Raw genomic sequence first — 23,521 nt, forward strand, 5'->3', positions numbered from 1 at the left:
GGCTCCATCCCCAAACTCTTAGAGCTTATAAACCACTTTGGCAAAGTAGCAGGAAACAAAATTAACCCACAAAAATCAATTGCCTTTCTGTATACCACCAATGTACAAGCAGAAAGGGAAATCAAGGAAACCACCCCAAGCACAATAACCTCAAAAAAAAAAGTATCTAGGAATTAACCTAACCAAAGATATAAAGAGTCTATTTCATGAAAACTATGAAAGCCTAAAAACAAAAGGAATCATAGAGGATATCAGGAAATGGAAAGACCTTCCATGTTCCTGGATAGGCAGAATTAATATAGTGAAAATGGCCATACTGCTAAAATTTATACACACATTCAATGCAATTCTCATTAAAATTCCAATGACCTACTTTACTGAAATAGAGAAAACAGTCCAAAAATTCATATGGGACAACAGAAGACCTAGAATAGCCAAAACAATTCTAAGCAAAAGAAAGAATGTAGGAAGGATCACGATACCAAACTTCAAGCTCTACTATAGAGCCATAATAACAAAGACAGCATGGTACTAGCACAACAAGAGACCTAAAGACCAATGGAACAGACTAGAGGACCCAGAAATAAAGCCGCATACAATCAGTTGATATTTGACAAAGGAGACAAAGACATACAGTGGAAGAATCATAACTTCTTCTACTACTGGTGTTGGGAAAACTGGGTGGCCACATGCAGAAAACTAAAAGTGGACCCTAGCCTGTCACCATGCACTAATATCAACTCAAAATAGATTAAAGACCTTAACATCAAACCTAATACTCTGAAACTACTGCAGGACAGAGTAGGAGAGACAATTGAACTTATAGGCACAGGCAGGAACTTCCTGAACAGACTCCCAGGGTCACAACAAATTGGAGAAAGACTAGACAAATGGGACTACCTTAAAATAAAAAGTTTCTGCACAGACAAAGAAATAACAACTAAACTAGAAAGAAAGCCAAATAATTGAGAAAGATATTTACCAGCAAAATATCAGACAAGGGTCTAATATCCATTATATACAGGGAACTCAAGAAACTAACTCCTCACAAACCTAATTAAACCAATCTTGAAATGGGCCAGGGAGCTAAAGAGAGAATTCTCAGAAGAAGAGATAAAAATGACAACGAAACACATGAGGAAGTATTGATCATCCCTGGCTGTAAAGGAAATGCAAATAAAAACAACCCTGAGATACCACCTTACCCCAGTCAGAATGGTCCACACCCTAAAGTCAGCCAATGACAAATGCTGGAAGGGATATGGAGAAAGAGGAACTCTCCTGCATTGCTGGTGGGAATGTATACTAATACAACCACTTTGGAAAGCAGTCTGGAGGTACCTCAGAAAGCTAAATATAGACCTCCCCTATGATCCAGCCATACCACTCCTAGGCATCTACCCTGAACAACAAAGACACATGCACCTCTATGTTTATTGAAGCACTGTTCACAATAGCCAAGATTTGGAAACAACCCAGATGCCCCATTACAGATGAGTGGATCCAAAAATTGTGGTACCTATTTACAATGAAATATTATGCAGCCATTAGAAAGGACAAAATAATGGCATTTGAAGGGAAATGGATGGAACTAGAGCCAATTATTTTGAGTGAGGTAAGCTAAGAACAAAGAGACAAATGGCACATGGTCTCCCTGATATGTGGACGCTAAAGCCAAAATGCAAAGAGATATGACAAAGTAAACAGGACTCAAGGAACAAAGGACAGCCACTCATTTTGTCATATCATCACTAAATGACTCCATGTTCTAGACCATATAGATGGAAGATATATGCACGCAAAGGAGGGAAGCCAGGAGGAGGAACAGAACAACATACAACAAAGGGGCCCATCAGCTGCACTGGAAAGAGAAGAAAAAGAACTAAGCAACTCAAAGACAGCCATGGGAAGGGAGGAATGAGAGGGAAAGAGGGAATTGCCTATACTAAGCAAAAGGAAACAAATGTAAACATCACCTGAGGTGGGAAAAATAATTTGTATTGTCAAAGCTCAAAGAATTCATGAAACTTATAGACCATGATAATGATAATTTGCCTTGTGAAGGTTAAAATGTGTTTGTGACTTTAAGTATCAATATTCCACAATAGTGTGAAATATCTCAATTTAAAAAATAAGTGGGAGAAGGGAAGGGTTAAGAGGGATGGGTGAAAATGTTGTCAGATACCTTGTATTCATATACTCTTTTGTTGAATGGGAACGTCTTTGTACAACTACTTAAAGATAATAATAATAATAATAAGTTTAAAAAAACAAATGGAATAGAACAGAAAATATCTAAGTTGAAAAAAAAACGGTTATTTTTGTTACTACACAATACAAACAGAACCCATGAAGCCATTATATTATTTGAAAGCTGACTTGGCCTAATTGCAAACATATGTTGAAACTGTTGGTCAACACTAAAAAATAATGTATATCTGATTTTCTAGGTTTCTGCATTGCAAAGAGCATCAAGCTAAACAGAAAGCCTACAGAAAGAGAGAATATTTTTACCAGCTATATCTGATGATAAAAGCCTAAAATCCAGAATATACTTAGAGCTCAAAAAATTAAATTCTCAAAAACTAAACCCTCAAAGAAACAATAATCAAGTTAATAAATAGTCTAATGACTTAAAGAAAGACTTTTCAGAAGAAGTAAAAATGGCCAATAAACACGTGAAGAAATGCTCAACATCTCTGGCCATAAAGGAAATATAAATCAAAATAATACTGATATTCCACCTCACCAGTTACAATGGTCATTATTAAGAAAACAAGCAATAACAAATGGAGATAATATGGCCAAAAGGAAAATCTATTACACTGTTGGTGGGAATGTAACCTTGTTCAAACACTGTAAAGCACTATGGAGATTCCTCAAAAAAATTAAACATAGAACTACCCTATGATACAGCAATCCCACTCATGGGCATTGGATACAATAGAACTCAAACAAGATAATAATAAAGCCATCAGCACAGCATGTTCATTGCAGCACTATTTATCATAGGGAAGATATGGAATCAACCCAGATGCCTCTCAATGGACAAATGGATCAAGAAAACGTGGTATTGAATATACACACAGTAGAATTTTACTCATTTATTAGAAAGAATGTTATTGTACCATTCCTAAGGATGTAGAAAGACTTGAAAAAGATATATTAAGTGTAGTAAGCTAGACCCAGGGAAACAAAGGTTATATGGTTTCCTTAATTGTGATAGCTAGAATATACCTATATGTCTACAAGTAAACATACTGGGTGGTTTGCAAGTGGAGAGCTGAAATAGTATAATCTTTTAGAAAGACTAGGTTGAACTCTAACAAAATCACCAGGAAATGGGTACAACCAAGGGGGCAGCCAAGAGAGAGGAGAAGATGAATGAAGGGGGAAAGGGAGGGAGAATGCAGTCAAGAATTCATTGTATAGATCACAAAGAAAAGTAAGGAAGGGGTGGGCCAAAAGCAGGTGAGAATGTTAAAGGAGCGACACAGATCAAGAAGCATTGTATGGAAGTGGTGCTGTAGCTCAAGTGGTAGAGCGCTAGCCTTGAGCTGAAGAGCTGAGGGACAGCGCCCAGGCCCAGAGTTCAAGCCCCACGACCGACAAAAAAAAAACAAGATGCATTGTATTCATAGACTGCTTTGCTATATAGCCCCGCCTTTGTACAACTATTTAAAGATTAAAAAAAAAAAAGAAAATTGGAAACATAAAAATGTCTTCAACTAACGCTGTAAAAGACAGAAAATAGTGTATGACAGATATAGGAATAGATAACAAGGACAGTAAGTAGAAAATAGTAACCATTATGATATATATTAGTCCAATTATACAGTAATCAATTTCAATATCAATGATCTAAACGCAGCAACCAGAGAGATTCGTCACAGAGAATCAAAGAGTAAGATCCAATTAAATGTTTTCTTCAAAAAAATTACTTTAAATGCACATACACACACATTATAAATATAAAGGGATGGAGAAAGTTATACTGTGTTAACACACATCAAAAGAAATTAAATAGTAAGTGAATTTTGTGACAGAGAAGAGTTCAGAGGCAGGAACATTATAATAGCAAAAGAGAGCAATCACATAAGGATAAATAGATCAATTCTCAAAGAATATTTAACAATCCTTAACACATTTGTGTCTAACAATAGAGCATCAAAATACATGAGGCAAAAATGGATTCAAGAAGAAATAGATGATCCAATATTACAGTTAATTCACACCTCCATATTCAAAATGGACAGATCCAGCAGGTATGTAATCAATAGGGACAGAGTTAAACAAAAACAACATCAACACAAGGAGTATAATTTGACATTATTTATGTTAACTAGAATGTGCCTATAAATCTATAAGTAAACACACTGGATAATATACAAGTAGTTACACATGAATTTGTTTTCTTGATGATGGTCATTCTAACTGAGGTAAGGTAAAATCTTCTTCCTAAAACAACAAATATGCATTTTTTAACAAGCTCTATATTTGTACCAAAAAAACCACATCTGAGCTATGGAACACATTTTACAAATTTAAAAAAATAAAATTCGATATCTACTCTCAGACCACAAATTCTTTGAGATAATACCAAACACTGGAAAATAATACATGGGTAAAAGAGGAAATCTCAGTGGAAAATATTTAAATATTCTGAGATAAATAAAAATAAAATCATTAGCTACCAAAATTTTTAGAAAGTAATTACGGTGGTGCTTAGAATTTAATAGCATTGAATGTAAATATTAGAAATTAAGAAAAATCTAACTAAAGTCATCTAACATCAACTTTAGGATACTGTTGTTAATTGGACAGCAAATCAAATTCAAAGAAACAGCAGAAATGCTGGGCACCAGTGGCTCATGCCTGTAATCCTAGCTACTCAGTAGGCTGAGATCTGAGGGTCGAACTTCAAAGCCAGCCCAGGCAGGAAGGCTCCTGAGACTCTTATCTTCAATAAACCACTGGAAGTGGTGCTGTGGCGGTAGTGGTAGAAAGCTCACCTTAAGCTAAAGTGCTCAGCAATAGCACCTAGGCCCACAAAAAGAAAAGAAAAGAAAAGAACAACAGAAGATAGTAATTATAGAAAATAATCAATAAAATTGAAAACAGAAAATGAAAAATATAAACAAAATTGAAGTACAGAATTAAAGTACAACAAAACTAAAAAGAATAAGAAATGTTTACATAAACTACTATGGAATGACCAAGATATATTGGTGGTGATTTTTTTGTATATACATATGTTGTTATTATTATTGTGAAAATACAGGTGATATACAGAGGGATAACAATTACATATGTCCGGTAATGAGTTCTTTTTTTTTTTGTTTTTGTTTCTGTTTTGTTGTTGATGTTTTAAACTCAGGGCCTGGGCACTGTCCCTGAGTTCTTTTGCTCAAGGCTAGCACTCTGCCACTTTGAGGCACAGTTCAAATGTACTCATGGATATGGTTCCATGAATACATGCCTTTTTATACAATGCCACCCATCCCCTTGATCTCTCACAGTTTTTCCTTCTTGTCCTCACCCATAAGTTGTATTGTTCATTTCCCACATTGTGTCTGGTATCAATGCTACATTTCACCCTTTGTCCCTAACAAACAAGACAAAAGGAAAAGAAAACAAAAACAGCAACAAAGAAAAAAAAGATAGAAAACCCTCTTGCTTCCATTTCTTGGAATTCATTTCAGTAACTGATATTTTTATGATCATATACATGCACATAGCTATTGAGCCTTTGTGATCCTAAGAATATCCTGGTCTTACTGTGTAAACATCTAGAGACCTGTATAAATTATCATGTGCCATTGTATTATTTTTATTCTTTTCAAGATATAAAATGAAACAGATAGAAGTGTGTATAGTATGCAAAACCAGGCCCAGAGTAAAAGTATCTGTTCTTGGCACTTTTTTTGAATTTGTTGGAGAAGTGTTTAGTCATTGCAGTGAGAAAAGAAAAGATATAGATCAGAAACAAAGACACAAAACTGTCCCTCCCTAGAGAACATGATAGGGGTCCACAGAGCAACTAGAACCAACTGAGTTCATCAAAATCATAATATAAAAATATTCTTGATACTTTAAAATAATTATATTTCCACACTTGCACAATTATGTAATATAATTTAAAAAACAATTCCATTTGCAATAGTATAGACAAAATAGTAAGAACTGTAACCAAAAAACAGGCAAGACTTGTATACTAGAAGCTCTAAACAAAGTATTTTGCAGAGATACATTTTAGAAAAAAAACCCTACGTACATAAAGTAAGCTGTTGTGAGACAGACTCAGTATTGTTTGTTTTCCTCAAATTGTTGTTTAAATTCAACATAATATCAATCAAAATGAGGTAATTGTTGCTATAAAAATTGGGAAGATGTCCCTGAATTTCTATGGGAATGCAAGCCTAGACTTACCAATGCAATTTAACCCCCGTCCTCCTCTCCCCCCCCCCGCAAATAAAAAACCATAAAGAAACAACCCAAATTCAAGCTTCGCTTTGAAGCTATAAACCAAGACACTTTTGTATTGCATAAAGGATAGATTTTGATCAATGGAACTGAACACACAGTCTATACATAGATTTATACTTCCATTATTTATGTATTTAAAAATAAATGAAAATAAAGGATGACAATTTAAAGTAGGTAAAACTCTTTACAACAACTGATGATAGAACGCTTGTTTGCCACATGCAGAAAAAAAATGAATTTCAACCCTTCCCATTTACACACATAAAAATTACTCTCCAATGAATTGTTACTTTTTAATGTAAAAGCTAAAAACTGTGAAACCCCTGGAAGAAAACATTGAGAGAGTCTATAGGGCTTTGGCACTTTCTTAGGCTAAGAAAAAAAATTAAAAATGAAAGAAAATTTGATAAACCGGGCATTATCAAAATTACAAGATTTCATACTTTGAAAGAAATGACAAGACAAATGACAGAATAAGAAAATACTTGTTATATATGACTGCTACATACAGTATATAAAGAATTATTAGGCATTCAATAATTTTATGTCAGTAAGATACTTAAGTGTTTCTAAAAATGACTGGCAGGAAAATGGAAACATTGGAATACATACATCAGGAAACTTCCAGTAACTTTTTTCAAAATTAAACATGTACCCACTGTATAATTTGATCACCCCAGAAGTGAAGTATTTACCTAACAAAAATGAAAACATATTATGTGCATGAATTTTCAGTGGCCTTATCACAAATATATATTCTCACTAGCCAAAAACTAGTGACAGCTGGTGTCATTAATGGGTAAATAAATAAATGATCCATATTATAGTTCTATTCAACAACAAACAGAAAAACATATAACCTTGAACCTCAAGATCATTCTGCTAAATGAAAAAGAGATAAATACATACTACATCCTACATACTGTAAATACAAAAATGGTAAGTCTGCTAAGGTGACCACTGATTGCTCCAAATGACAGAGACAGTCTATAGAGATCCCTATGAGACACTGAAAATGAGGGAAACATTTTATATCTTATTTAGGGTGCTAACTCACTAAGTACACAACTCTCAAAACTGGTCAAATCATACATTTTACTTAAATGATGTGTAAATATTACTCAACGGAATTGAAAAGGTGGCAATTAGAAGTAATAACACAGAGCAGAGGTATGGCTCAGGTAGTAGAGGCCAACCAATGAGTTAAAAACATCAGATACCAAATTCAAGTCCTGGTCTTGGACAAAAATAATAATAATAAAGTTAAATTAAATAAAATAGAAGTCATAACAGAAATTCCAACTTTTAACACATATAACGTTAGAACATACATCCACAAAAATAAACACAAATTCCCAACAAACATCCTTGGCCCTTAGATGTTTGACAACAAACACCGATCAGGGTCATCAGTAGCAATGTGTTTTATTGTTTCATGATTTCACTACTAGTGAAACCTCTTAACTTCCAGCACCAGTTGTGAGTTTCCTTTTCCAGATCCTCACTGTCATCTGCCAGAGCAAGCCCAGCCACCCCCACAGAGCACAATGGGTGCAGCCATGACAATGCAAAACCCGAGCTCCAGAGAGCTTTCACCCTCCCAAACAGCACATGACTTTCTTCTTGTGGTGTTGAGCAGTTTGCAATCTATTGTAAATTATTGCAGTGTGAGTTCTGATTTCAAAAACAAAAAAGCTCCCAAACCATTCATTTCTGAAATCATAGCATTGGGAATGATGCTTGGTTAACTGTTATTAACCAGAATAGAGCATGTTTCCTGCTTCACTTATTTAGATAATTTTGCTTTTAGTATTCATTTGTTATTTCTAAGGTAGGGATAAGAACCCTTCCCAAACAATGTGATTTATGGTCTGATGAATGAACTTCACCTAAGACCCTTGAATTAGTAGAAAACTCTAGACTTAAAAAAAATAATAAAGCTATGATTTTGTAAGATGCCCCTATGGCTGAAAAACAGAATACAGCATAATGGTTTTTTTTAAATTATTTTTATGAACATTTCTTTACACCTCAGCACTGTATCACTCATCCTTATGGCTTATTATGATCTTTATAACGACTCATCTTTATTGTTATTTAAAATTTAATGAATTTACTACCACTTAAAAATGACCACAAAATAAATATATATTGAAATCTGTGAAAATAGTCTCTCATTTTGTATTGGCAAAGCCAAGTGAAATAATTTCTCTCTTCATTTGGTTGTTCTAGCTTTCGAACTTCAACACTGCCTCAAACATCAATAACTTTTCAAAATTACTTTAACAAATTTTGAAGTGAACCTTATAGTTTAAGCATTAACTCATTTCTAGTAGCTAGAAAATGATGGGGGTTGTGAGTTTTACTTCCTCTTTAGCTTCCTATTTTGCCCCTGAATTTTTGTCAAAAATTAAATGAATTCATTTTGATTTGTTTGGTTTTTTGGTGCTACTGGGGTTTGCATCAGGGCCTCATGGTTTTTTAGGCCAGTACTTTACCACTTAAACTATGTCTCTATCCTAATTAAATTAATTTAAATGTCATTTTTCCCTTTGTATAACATGGATTATTGGGTTGGTTTTTTTCTTACTTAACAAGTAAGGAATGAACAAAACATGAAAGAACACTACAAGCTGAGGTGTTAATTACATTATAATCAACCAGTACATTTATCCTAAAAATTCAAGTTTCATTTAAAATAAATGCAGCTTTGTGACTGACATCTTTTTTCATTCTTGACATGGGGCTTGAACTTGAGGCCTGGGCATCATCCCTGAGCTTTTTTGCTCAAGAGTAGCAATCTGTCCCTTTGAGCCACAACTCCACTGCCAGTTTTCTGGTGGTTAATCGGAAATAAGCGCATCAAGGAGACTTTGTTGCCAGGACTGGCACTGAACAGTGATCCTCAGCCTTCTGAGTAGCTAGTGTGCCTGCTGTGACTGAGAAATCTTAATCACACAATTTCTCAGAAATTTAAACAGTAATGACAGGAACTTTTATTTACTTCTTCTAATCCATCTATTTAACTTTACTAAGTCCATGACAGTTTCTAGTCACTAGTAAAATCAATGCAGTTCAGCAACTTTTTTTTTCTTTTTTTTTCTTTCTTTTCTTTTTTTGCAGTCCTGGGGTTTGAACTCAGGGGCTGGGCTCTGTCACTAAGCTCTTTGTGTTCAAGGCTAGTGCTCTACCACTTGAGCCATAGCACCAGTTCCAGCTTTTTTGAGTAGTTTATTGGAGATAAGAGTCTTTCAGGATCTTTTCTGCTTGTACTGGCTTTGAACGAGGATCTTCAGATCTCAGTTTCCTGAGTAGCTAGGATTACAGGTGTGAGCCACCAGCACACGGCAGTACAGAAACTTTTAAAGATGAATCCTCTGGATCAAGAGGAAAATAAAACTTAAAGCAACAACTTCAACATTTCACTCATTGAATATTTTCTACATATGTAAACTACATATTGTAGAGTAGAGACAAAAGTGCTATTTTAGAACATTTTCGAGTTATGAATGGATTTAAGTAAAACTTAAATTGCCTCTTTTTTGTGAGTGTCTAAAAATAAGATTGTCACCCACATGTATATTTCTGCTCCTAATGCAGTCATTTTTATTGAACTCTATATAGGCATTGGCTAAAATCCATGATAGGCGACCAGAAAGTACATGAAATTTGTAACTGTTGGGGGAGGGAGTCCTAAACTTGGAATTTTATTTCTGACCCATCACTAAAAAGCAGTATCATCCTGAAGATAATTAATTGAAAGCAAAAACAATTGTCCCCTAAATGCTATTATTTCTAAGCACTACACAGGAATGCTTGGAATTACAAACCTATGGAATCTTTTCCCCAACTAAAGCTCTGTGCAGAGTAACTACTGATTTTGTGAAAAATTTATAAGAAGATTACTAAGGAAATGAGACTGTGAAGATAAATTACTAAAATAATCTATAATGGTGAGTTTCTTGAATAAATTTTGCCATTAGATGGCACTTGAGTTACCACCCATCAGTATGCTAAAGCTTTTAGCATGATAAAGCATAGAAACTTTGAGAATATTCATCTAATGAGTTATAATATCTAGGTACTCAAAGACTATTTATCCAGGGGCTTTTAATAGAATAGGGGCAGTAAACATTGACCAAAAACCTTGCACAAGTATGTGACATGTAATGCGATAGCCAGCTTGGGATGACTCTGAACCTCAATTCTCAGATCTCAGCCTCTCCAGTAGCTAGAATTATAGGCATGAGCTTCTGTTGCTTTTTTTTTTTAATGCTCATTTACTTTGTATGTATTATCTGGTCTAATCTTCACAGCAACTGCAGAGAGTAACTCAGAAATTTCAAGTAAAATCTCTCAAATTTATTATCAGTTGGCAGCTAATTAACCAATTAAAATTCTTTTTAAAATATTTATTATATGAGCTAACTAAAAGATCTACAAGCCAGATCTAGTCCAGAAGCCAGCCAAATTGCTGTCGCTAGGGTAGAAATTAGAGAAGAGGTCAAACCAGGAGTCTTGAAAACACATAAGTAGGGCTGGGAAGGTGGCTAAGTGGTAGAGCGCTTGCCTTGCATGCTTGAGGCCCTGGGTTCGATTCCTCAGAACCACATAAGCAGAAAAAGCTAGAAGTGGTGCTGTGGCTCAAGTGGTAGAGCGCTAGCCTTGAGCTGAAGAACTGAGGGACAGCGCCCAGGCCCAGAGTTCAGGGTCCCCGCCCCCAAACAAAGAAAAGAAAACACATAAATAGAAATCTGTTGGAGGAAGTTTTCATTAGCAAAAACAATGACAAAAATTAGAAAGAAAATGCATTGCCATAAAACTAGGGAAAGATAAAGTTTCACAATAGAAAACAATCAAGATCAAATCACCTGGAGAAAACAATCTGAAAGTAATCATGAAGAAGCTTTATGATCAATAGCAAGAATGTCACCATGACCTTTAAGATTTGTAAGAAAAATGTTTTGGTAAAGTGCTAGAGTGGAAACCAGACTAGAAAAGGCTGAGAGCTAAATTTAAAAAAAAAAAAGAAAGAAAGAAAAGGCTGAGAGCCGAGGCAACTGCATCCACAGATGTAGACTTAGTCTTTCAACCATTCTGCCTCCCAAAGAGTGAAAGAAATGAGATCGTGTCTTCTTTACCTGTTCAGATCAAACTTCAGAAAATGTATCTAAAGTAACCACCTTTGTTCTTTCTCATCTCCCTACTATCAACCTACTAGCCTCCCTGTACTTAATTTCCCAACTCATGCCTCAGTTTCAGAAATTGTAGTGGTTCTGAGTTTACTTACTATCGAATTGCATCAATTTTACTTCCTTCCTCCTGTTTAAGGTTAAGTACTCAATTGATGGATTATATTGTCTCCTCTCAAATCTTGGATTTTCCTCTCTTATAGAGATGAAAGAGGTAATTATGGTTCTTAGAACCCAATTTTAATGCTTATTCTATTATTATTTCTATCACTGCTCTCATTGTGGGCTCATTCACTCCATAAATGGTTCACAAACCCTGGAATTTGCCACATTTCCCCTTCTCTGTAACCGTCCTCTAAAATGGGTTTAAGTTCTGTCTCCACAAACTTCCTTCCCAGAAATCAATGTGACATTATTAAACTTTCAAAGTAGGACTTGCAGCATAGAAATTCTTGATTCCTCCTTCACAATAAACTGTGTACTAAATGCTGCTACTATTACATAGGATATTGCTGACACTTTAGTCTCCAAAAATATTGCCTTATTTTCCTTTTCAGAACCAACAGATGGCCTATCGTCATCTACTTCAGAGTATACAGATTCCTGTTTAGCGATCAAGAATTTGAAATCTAGCCTTACTTCCTACTATATGATACACAATCTCTGTGCTATCAACATAAAAGTCATTCTCTCCAAGAACCATCATGCCTTTGCACTTGTTGCTCATTTCCTCCCAATTTCTTTTTCTGAATTCCCATATCTATCCAAATCTATTATTTAGGCCCAACTCAAAACACATCTCTCCCAGAGAGAAAAACACACCATACTTTTGACATTCTTCAAATCTAAACTCGGTTGCTAAGCCATTATTAGATTTACCAATTTTAAATGTTTCCCAAGGGCTTTATCTTAGGAAAGCCCTGGCTTCCTAATTTAGCTTGTAATAACTTTTAGGCACTATTCTCTACACAAACACCTCTATATATAATGCTTTTAATAAGGACTTATGATTTGTATTAATTGTTTAAGAATAAATAGAGTAAAACATAGCTATAAATTATAGTAACAACTTCACAACTATCACACACCAGGAAACAAAGAAAGGACTGAAATGAGTGCGAATTAATCTTTTCTGTTCCACAATTGCTTTTCATCTCGTCCATCTTCAATCTGCTGAACGTACCAAAAGACTAGTCTAGATTTTATCTCCTCTAGATACTGCCTGCCCTCTAGTGAAAGATAGTGAGAAATGAATAAAAATTAGCCCCAAAAGAGAATATATATATATATGTGTATACATACATACACACACACACACACACATATATATATATATAGACATATATATATATTCAAGGTTTTCTTTTAACCACTCCTATTATCAAGATCAATAACTTGGCATTATTATTTTAATTGGAACAGAAAAATAAAATTTAACACAATAAAACAAATCTAGAAGATGTTAGGGCTGAAAGAAGAAAGAAATGGTAAGCATAGAGCATAAAGAATGGAAGTAAAAAGAACCCAGGTACAAGGTTGTAAACCTGGCTCAGAAGTAGATTATTTACATTATTTACATTATTTTGCCCCCCCCAGGTATTTTCTTAGTATATCTTGTTTAGCAGCTACTACATTGCTTGAAGTTATGAACAAATAGAAAGTAAAGAAAGCAAACCAAAAAACAGCTTATGTTTTTCATTGATAATAGGTCAATTCACAGCTATCATAAGCCAAGAAACAAAGACAAGCCTGAAATTAATGAGATTGACTCCTTTCTTTTTATCTCTTCCTCCAGGTCAGCTCTCCTGTTCCTTTGTAAATGTATCTTGCATATAGTAAGTTATTTCCTTTGGTAGTACAGTTAACAATGCAGTAATAATAAAGTGGAGAGGTCATTGCTCCATGTAGTTTCTCATGACTTATTCAAAACCATTTGGTAACTTCACCAAATCACTTTACATAAAGCAAATGGCTTTTTCATGTCTTGATTCAAAACACTTTGATAACTTTAAAATGACACAAGCATAGGCATCAACAATGTGATGAACATAGGCTCTCCTCCTCCTTACATCAAGAAATAGATGTGGGGTTTTTTTGTGTTTTTTTTGTTTTTTTTTTTTTTTGGTCAGTCATGAGGCTTAAACCAGGGCCTGGGTGTGCTGTTCCTGAGCTCTTCAGTCCAAGACTAAGCGCTCTACCACTTGGGCCACAGCACCACTTTCTGTTTTCTGGTGGTTAATTGGAAAAAAGAGTCTTTCAGACTTTCCTGCTAGGGCTGGCTTTGAAACTCAATCCTCAGATCTCAGCATCCTGAGTAACTAGGATTATAGGCGTGAACCACCAGTGGCTAGACCTATCTTTTCTTTAAGATTGAAATGATCTACTTCTTTCATCTTATTTTTTTCCCTTTTGTAAAAGTAATAGTTCAAGTTGTCATTGACAGCTCCTTGCCTATCTAGATTCTTTTGCCTAACTGGGTTCTTCACAGATTTCTAGAAGACTTTACTACAACAAAATCACAATTATGGAAAGATTCAGATCACGTGTTCTGTTTAATAGTCCATTAAGTTTAACTAAATTTTACATCTAACTTTTCATAACTAAATATTAGCTCAGCTTTTTTCAGTAGTGTTATTGGAAGCATGCTCCTTAGTGAAAAACATAAGGGTTAAAAATTGAGGAATATCAATTGGCCAACATGCATTGTACTCAGAAATTGACATGCTGAGTTTAAAATTCTTTCTACAACCACTTTAAGATAATTTAATTTTTTAAAATATTGAGTAAAACTGCCCCCTCAAATGTTTCATGATGATTGCTGATATATACTATCACTAAGCATATTCTCCTATCCACTAACTTGTATCTAATCTTGGTCAAATCATTTCACCTCTCTAAGCCTTAGTTTCTATATTTGTAATATGGAGAAATATCTTCCATGCCTACTGTACTTGGTTGGTGCAAAGATCAAAGAAGAAATGTTTTTGATAATTCTTGACGGAAAGGTACATTAGTAGAGAATGGTTATTTAATGCATGCTCACTAGTAAGAATAGCATGTGACTTTTTTTTTGCTGGAAAACAGACAACAAAGTTTTTAAAGTTATTCAGATGAAGAGAAAGCACCCTTTTTTCCTTTCAATCATCATTTGTAAAATTTAAAACCACCTATACTGTCCCCTTACAGCTGCTCCATCTACTAAAAGTGAAACCTGAAAACTCCCTCCCACACCAGCTCCTACCAACCCTTGGTAGTGAAACAAGGACACCCCCACAGTAGCCCCAAATTCTCTCCTACTCCTAAGGAGCCCAGTAATTAATTAATCCTGTAATTCAGAAAGTGTCTCCTATAGCCCGTATATCTTTAAGATAAATACAGACATTCCAGTACAACTGTATGCATATTGTATTTTTTAATCCTTGTCATAGAAAGTCATTGAAATAAACATTAACAATGTATACTATTAACAATGTAGATCCAGGTAATATAGGATAATTTTTTTAAGCAAGAAGGAAGACACAATGAAAACCTAAGTGGCTTTGATTGCTACTAGTATATGCCTTATTTTTCTTCCCTCCTCCAAAAAAGGGGGGATGGGAAGAGAGAGGATAAGAACTGTAGAAATGCATATAATCACCATAAAATAAATAAGAAAAGACAGAAAGCAAGGGTGATTCAGTAATACAAATCTGGAGGTAGTCCCTCTATCTCTAGGATTGCAATTGGCTTGCATTGTCCCAAGCTCAAGATCTCCCATCAGGTCTCTGACCTAGCTTTCTCTCAAAGGGAATTCAGACTCACCAGCCACTGAAAGGGTTAACATCAGGAGTAGCACTAGGTCCAAAATTCGCTGACGACTGAGCATTGCTGTTTTCTTGGTTTCTGCCCTTCACTCTGTACTTTTCCTCCTCATAGACAGAAAAGCAGCATGTAGCATGGCGAAGCTCCCTCTGGTTGGTTGCCTTTGTGGCTCTGGATCCTCTTAGCCCAGCCACAGCAGACCACTCCTTTCCCTCAGCACTTTCTTATCCTCATGAGCTATTTGCACCTGATGAGTAACTTGGGAGAGAAGAGGCTCTTCTCTGGAACTTGACACAGCACTAGATTTCCTGTATGAAGCACTGAAGCAAAGACGGAGGAAGCAGATTGTCTGAGAGAGCTTTCAGCTCATTGGCTCTCCTCTCACTTCTGCAGCTCACAGATAAGCTCCAGTAAGGCACTGAAGCGGGCCCAAGATAAACGGATTTGTCTAAACCTTCATGAAAAAGTACTCGCTAGTCCCTGCCTGTAAATTTCCCAGTAACTCTTAGAGGCTTCCTCCAGGTTGAAGTGAAGTCTGCAAGAGAGTATCTCCCCTTGATAATCCTTTGATGAGATTGCTGTCTAGAATGGAGTCTGAACGCAACTCAATAAGCATCATTCATGTATGAATTTTCCATTGCCACTTCTAAAAAAAGCAAACAGTGGCTTATCACAACACAGTGTCTTTCTGTTGTAGAAGATGAAAGTTTGAAATTGGTATCACAGAATTACAATAAAGGTGTAGACAGGGCTGGAAATTCATGGAAAGAATCTTTCCTCTTCTTTTTGAACTACTACATGATGTCTGCATTTCTTGGCTTACTGCTCCATCATGCCGGTCTTTACTCCATTGCTGAATCACTGCTGTGATTGGGACATTCCTAAATGCCTAAATCCAAGAAACCTTTGTGATCATTTTGGTCTTGGATAATCCAGGATAAGGTCTCTACTAAAGACCTTTAATTACATCTGCAAAATCCATTTGTGTGTGTTTGTGTGTGTGTGTGTGTGTGTGTGTGCATGTCAGTAACTGCCAGTTATTACTACTTAAAGTGCACTTAGAAGACATTTGAGAGGAAAAAGAGAAAAAAAATGTGTTAAGAATTTTCTACCCCAAGACAAAACTCTCCAAGAAAGGGAAGAAAACATTTCAAACAGGAAAAAAAAATATTAAACAACATGCACTTTTTTCCCCTAAGTTAGCAGTTCCATCTTCCCTCTTGCCAAAAATTAAACTATACATATTTCCTCTTCCTCTTCTCAGTCTTTCCTTCAGTATAATCAGCTTGATTCAGACAGTAAAATTAGACCCTTACAGACCCTAAAAAGGCATGGAAGGCTTGAGGATATGAGCTACATAAATTAGGGTGCTAGAGTAATCTCTTCTGTCCAAAGTAAGCCAGCCTCAGAAAAATCAGTGAAGAAATGTCACTTAAATCATAGCACTCAGGTTTTCTACCACACAAAATCATTAATATTATGGATTTGATAACAGGAAGATCTAATATACTACTCAAGTAGTCCAATGATACTGATTACTTTTCTTCAGTTAATAACTACTTTCCTCTTGTTTGTTTGTTTTTTCATTATCTTTAAGTAGTTATGCAGAGGTGTTTTAGTTCAATGTATCAGTTTATGAGTACATTTCATCTTGATCAGTGTCAAGATAACTTTTCTCCACTTCTTATATTGACATGAGGTTTATCTCTTGATGATCACTTATTTTAAAACCTCGATGACATATCAAAATCTAAAGCTGAGAAAGGCAATGCCAGAATCTCAAAGCAAGAACAATTGTTCTATGTTTGGTAACCTTGTGCTCTTACAACTCAACTCCTCTGTTGGAAATTTCAGGCAACAACATTCGTAGCCACACACTTCAACACTTACATGAGATCAGACCACTCTCTGTAGCCAGCAGTGTAAGAATCAAGTGAGTGGTGTCAAAAAAAACATAGAATTAACGACAGATCCCCCCAAGATTTTTCTCTTTATCTCTTAGCTCTACCACCCTCAAATCTTACTCCCCCAGTCTCCCAACTCCTTTTACTTCAGACAGAGAACAAATATTTAAAATAATAAAGGGATCAAGAATTTGTTAGAATAGTCATAGCAGTATAGTAGGAGACAAATTAACATGGCTGGGTAGATGGCATGTCTGTACATCTAAAGATCCCAAATTCTGCTTGTGGGTTTTCTTTAAGCACAGTAACCTAAGCAATAACACAGAAGAGTGGGAAAGAATCAAGAAAAAAAATATTGCTGAAGCAGAAACTCAAATCTTTTATTCCACCATTCTTCCAAGTCTTTTTTATTTTTTAATAAACAACAGCTACAGCAAACCAAACCAGGAAAAAAAAAATATGATGCAGGTTAATGTTGTGATTGACCAAAACAAAAAGTAAGCTTATTAATTAGAGACCCTTTATGGCATAATGCCCCCAAATTGGCACTATTGGTTTGCTCAAAATGGACTATCTTCCTACAAATGTTATTAAAATAGATTTTTTGTCCAGATTTCCTATGTCAGATTTACACTTATCCATAAACTGAAACCATTTAAGATGAAGACATTGCACTCTCCCTTTGAGATCCTTCCTCATTTCATGCTAACATGGATTCTTAAAACAATGACACTATGACCTTGTATTGCTCACCCCATGTTCCCTGGGTCCCTTGTTCCTAGCACCAGTGCTAGATTTCCGCCTTCACTGCCTAGGGATCCAGTACCTACCTGTTCCTCCTGCCACAGATGAATTCTCTAAGTATGTATTCTTAAAAAAAAGGGGGGGGGTGGGGAGGCTAAATACCTGCTTGCCTTGGTATCTTTACTTTTGTTTAGTTCTCTAGATTAGATATCTAGCCTGACTTAACCTTTCATTTATACAAGTGCATACACATGCATGCATGTGCAGGTATGTATGCACCAAGCACACATATCCTCCTCACACACACAAACACACACAAACAAATAATCATGGAAATAAAGTAGCAGCTCAATAGCCCCGATCCCTTCACTTTATCCTATCACTCAAGAACAATATACTAGTTTCCTAAAAGTGAGAGACAGGGCTGGGAAGGTGGCTCAGTGGTAGAGCGCTTGCCTTGCATGCACGAGGCCCTGGGTACCATTCCTCAGCACCACATAAGCAGAAAAAGCTGGAAGTGGTGCTGTGGCTCAAATGGTAGAGTGCTAGCCTTGAGCTGAAGAGCAGAGGGACAGCGCCCAGGCCCAGAGTTCAGGCCCCACGACCAACCAACCCCCCCGCCAAAAAAGTGAGAGAACAATGTGTAATAGATGGTCTGTATGTGTTTGTTTCTATGTGTATGTGTGTTGTATACCGCTGATAACAGAATTGAGGGCCTTGCACATGCTAAGCAAGCTTTGCGCAACTGAGCTACATCCCCCACGCTTGGTGGTTTGGCACAGGGTCTCTCCACAGCTCATGCTAGCCTGAAAATTGCAATCCTAACATGGCCACGGAACAGTAGGGAAACACAGCACCTCTCCAACCAAATAGAGTTCTGGTTTGAACACTCTGTTTCTTCAAAAGACCGACAACGATAAAAGGGCGATTACTCAGAGAGAAACAGGAAGTGAAAAGAAAGAAAAAGGAAAAACTCCAGAACCTACACCACGCTTCCCCCACCCTTGCTGCGGGCCGGGCTGCAGCCGCCGCTCCAGCGGTGGGGCTCCGTGCTGAGCCTACAGCCGCCTGGCCCAGGACCCACCAGGGACCACAGAGCCGCAAGCGTCCCGAGCCTCCCGGAAGACTCCCAAGAGCCAGTGCCCACCAGGAGAATACAAACAGAAAACTTGGAACGCAGAACCCGCAGGAAGACCCTCCACCGCCCAGCACCTCGGCCGGGACAGGCCAGCCCAGCTCTGGGCGGCAGCAGCAGTGGCAACGGTGGTGATGGTGATGAACCACCCCAGATGCGCAGCCCATGGGCCTCTCCACATCGGCCTGGGGGAACAGCCCAGCCCAGGCTCTCAGCACGACACAGCACCTGTCTGGGGCCGTGGTAATTGCGGTGGTACCAGACTTGCAGCGCGGTGCAGCAACTTTCTGCACCAGTCCTAGTAAGCGTCGGGTCCAGCCCGGGGTGACCCCAGTCTCCCTGCAGGGCACAGCGCCTTCCTGCACCGGCCTGCATAAGCACCCCAGCCCAGCCTGGGATGGCAGTGGCAGCCATGGTGGGGAAGTGGCAGCAGCAGCAGCAGCAAGCAACCCTAGACTCCCAGCCCTGCATCTCTCTCCCCGGCCCTCAGAAGCAACCCAACCCAATTCGGGGCTGCAGTGGTAGTAGCAAATGACCCCAGACTTGCAGTGCAGCGCATAGCCTTTCTGCACCGGCCCTCGTAAGTGCCGGGGCCCAGACCAGGGCGACCCCAGACTCGCTGCGGGGCACAGTGCCTCCCAGCACTGGCCTGCATAAGCAGCCCAACCCAGCCTGGGGTGGCCCATGGAAGCAGTTCAGCCCAGAGCAGGGTGGCAGATGTGAGGAACCCCAGAGTAACAACACCACACAGGACAGCATAAACAGTGGTAAAGACTGTGAAACACAGACCCAGCCTGCACCACCACCCAGCATAGCCTACAATCATCTCAATGATCGTGGAATATGATGTTGAACAGCAACCTACAGTGCACAAAACCAGCCATCTGCCACAGCACCGCTGGACAGCTCCCAACCAGTACCAGGATAAACCATCTCAAATGCCTGTCCCTGACTGGTCAGGATCTGAGTACACACCCCAGCAGAGGGTGGAGTGTGTCTGCCCACCATAAACTTAACAGGAGTAAGCTCTACATGAGTCAGACCAGCAGCTGGAAAGCGGCCCCTCCCACAACAGCACCTTGGACCAGGTAAAATACTCTCAACCAGCCCAGAAACTGAGAGCAAGCTACATCAATTAATCCAGGAACAAATCCAGAACCAGTCAAAGGTAGACACCTAGTGACCAAAACAATCAGGGCCTGGAATTGGTCTCCAACAATCCTTGAATCCACATGCGAAAATCACAGCGAAAAATTACAAAATTCCTCAACAACCAAGAGAGTAAACCAGACTCAAAGGCCAGCAACTACACAGGGGAGAACGCCAGTGGAAGTGAAAAAGAAATGGAAGACAAATGCTACATCCAAGAGATGATAGAGGCAATGACTTTAAAACGAGAAATAGATTCGAAATTTAAAGAACAAACGAATGAGCTATCAAAAGAGATCCAGGGCCGGGCTCTGGTGGCTCACGCCTGTAATCCTAGCTACTCAGGAGGCTGAGATCTGAGGATCGCGGTTCAAAGCCAGCCCGGGCAGGAAAGACCGTGAGACTCCTATCTCCAATAAACCACCAGAAAACCGGAAGTGCCGCTGTAGCTCAAGTGGTAGATCGCTAGCCTTGAGCTGAAGAGCTGAGGGCCAGCACCCAGGCCCAGAGTTCAAGCCCCACGACCGACAAAAAAAAAGAGATCCAGGCCTTCAAACAAGAAATATACACAAAAATATATACACACCTCGCTAAAAGATGAGATTAGTACTCTATGGAATGACATAGAAAATATAAGTGGCTCAATCTCCTCCATGCAAAATTTTTTTCTCCAAGCCACAGTTAATAGAATAAATGAAATGGAAAATCGAATATCAGATACTGAAAACAAAATGCAGGCACTGGGAAAAAAAAGTTACAGATATTGAAAAAAGCACTCAAAACATGCCAAAGGGAAGCCCAAGAACAAGCAGACAGTGCCAAGAAATTTAACCTTTGTCTAATTGGGGTGGATGAAGGTGAGGAATACCAGAATAAAGGAATGCAATGCAACACATATTCAGTTAAATCATCACTGAAAACTTCCCCAGTCTTAAAAGAGAAAATCTTACCTACATAACAGAAGCCTACAGAACACCTAACAAGCAAGATCCCAGGAGGAACACTGCAAGGCTAGACTTCAGCAATAAAGAAGCAATCTTGCATGCAACAAAAGCATATACTACAATGGGGAAAAAAAATTAGGATCACTGCAGATCTCTCCACACAGACACTGAATGCAAGGAAAGCCTGGGAAAGTACAATCCGAGCTGAGCCGTGCGAACCAACAACTGCCAGCCCAGACTGGTATATCCAGCAAGGCTAGCATTCACATTCAAGGGAGAAACTAAAATTTTAAATAGAAAAGAAAAAATAAATGAATTCATAAACAATGAACCAGCATTACAAAGAATATATTGAGTGGGAATACAATCCGAAGAAAGCATTCAAGAATGGGATCCAGACCAGATAGCTATCGTTAGGAGACTAACTTAGTAAACACAGGAGGAAAGGAAAGAAGAAAAACTTAGGAAAGTAGAAAATGACAGAAAACACAATATACTTCTCTATAGTAATCATAAATATTAATGGACTCAATTCACCAATCGAAAGAAAAAGAACTGCAGATTGGATCAGCAAACAAGATCCACCAATTTTCTGTCTTCGAGAGACTCACCTCACAGTCAAAGATTAAAGCAAACTCCAACTGAAAGGATGAAGGAAGATCTACTATGCAGCAAGAAGGCAGGAGTTGCCATTATGATATCTGATAAAATAAACTTTACACTAAAATCCACTATGAAAAGACAAAGGTCACTATATAATAATATAGGAAACAATCTAAGAAGAGGACATCACCATTGTCAATCTATACGCCCCAAACATCAGTGCACTCAAATATGTTAAACAAATACTCTTAGCATTACAGGAAATGATGGATCCAAATACAATAATACTAGGAGACATTAATACTCCACTCTCACCAAAGGACAGGTCCACCAACCAAAGAACTGGCAAAGAAGTCTCTGAATTAAATAAAAAATTGAACCTAAAATCACTAGGTGGAGTGAGATAACCAAAATAAGAACTGAAATTAATGAAACAGAGACTAAGAAAACTATAAATAAAATTAATAAAATAAAAGGCTGTTTTTTAAAAAAAAATCATCAAAATCATTGGACCACTGGCAAAATTAACTAAAAAAAAGAAGAGAAGAGACCCATCAATAAGATCAAAGATGCCACAGGAAAAATTACAACAAACATCCAAGAAAACCAAACAATCATAAAGAAATATTTCCAGACTCTATACTCACACAGGAAGGAAAACCTAGCAGAAATGGATGAATTTCTAGAGAAATACAAATTGCCAAAACTGAACCAAGAAAAAAATAAAACAATTAAATAACCTACAATGAGATAGAGGAAGCAATCAGAAACCTTCCAACAGGGAAAAGCCCAGGACCAGATGGATTCACTATGGAATTCTATAAGACCTTTAAAGAGGAACTAGTGCCCATATCCTCAAGCTCTTTAGAGAAATAGAAAAAGAGGGAGTAATACCAAACTCATTCTATGAAGCCAATATCATACTCATCCCCAAACCAGGCAAAGCCCAACAAAAAAAGAGAACTAACCAATCTCTTTGATGAACACAGATGCAAAGCTCCTCAATAAAATTCTAGCCAACAGAATCCAGAAACATGTCCAAAACAATCATACCTTATTGGCCAAGTAGGCTTCATCGCAGAGATGCAGGGATGGTTTAACATACATAAGTCAATAAATGTAATCCCTCACATCAACAGATCCAAGATCAAGAACCATATGATTATCTCCACTGATGCAGAAAAGGCTTTTGATAAAATACAACACTCATTCATGTTAAAAAAGCTCTGGAAAAAATAGGAATAGAAGGAACATTCTAAAAATCACTAAAAGCCTTATATGACAGACCAACAGCCAATACCATACTTTAGGGGAAAAACTAAAAACAGGAACAAGGCAAGGATGCCCACTCTCCCCACTCCTCTTCAATATAGTTCTGGAATCCTTAGCCAGAGCAAAAAGGCAGGGAAAAGACATTAAAGGGATCCCCACAGGGAAGAAGTTAAACTATCTCTTTTTGCAGATGACATGATTTTATACCTTAAAGATCCCAAAGGCTCCATCTCCAAACTCTTAGAGCTTATAAACCAGTTCAACAAAGTAGCAGAATACAAAATTAACCCA

The 23,521-nt window shown here is 37.5% G+C and overlaps 1 protein-coding gene across 2 annotated transcripts in view; it reads right to left on the bottom strand.

Annotated features, from left to right (window-relative positions):
- Cd200r1 (CD200 receptor 1) overlaps window positions 1-15,783 on the bottom strand; it is a 30,912-nt gene extending 15,129 nt beyond the window's left edge. For both annotated transcript variants that reach the window (XM_013028606.1, XM_013028605.1), the window contains exon 1: window positions 15,480-15,783. In XM_013028606.1, coding sequence (XP_012884060.1) covers window positions 15,480-15,543 — 64 coding nt within the window. In that variant the 5' untranslated portion in view covers window positions 15,544-15,783. The remainder of the gene's footprint in view (window positions 1-15,479) is intronic.
- Window positions 15,784-23,521: the final 7,738 nt, after the last annotated feature.

The sequence above is a fragment of the Dipodomys ordii genome, unplaced genomic scaffold, assembly GCF_000151885.1.
Source record: "Dipodomys ordii isolate 6190 unplaced genomic scaffold, Dord_2.0 Scaffold111, whole genome shotgun sequence".
NCBI lineage: Eukaryota > Metazoa > Chordata > Mammalia > Rodentia > Heteromyidae > Dipodomys > Dipodomys ordii.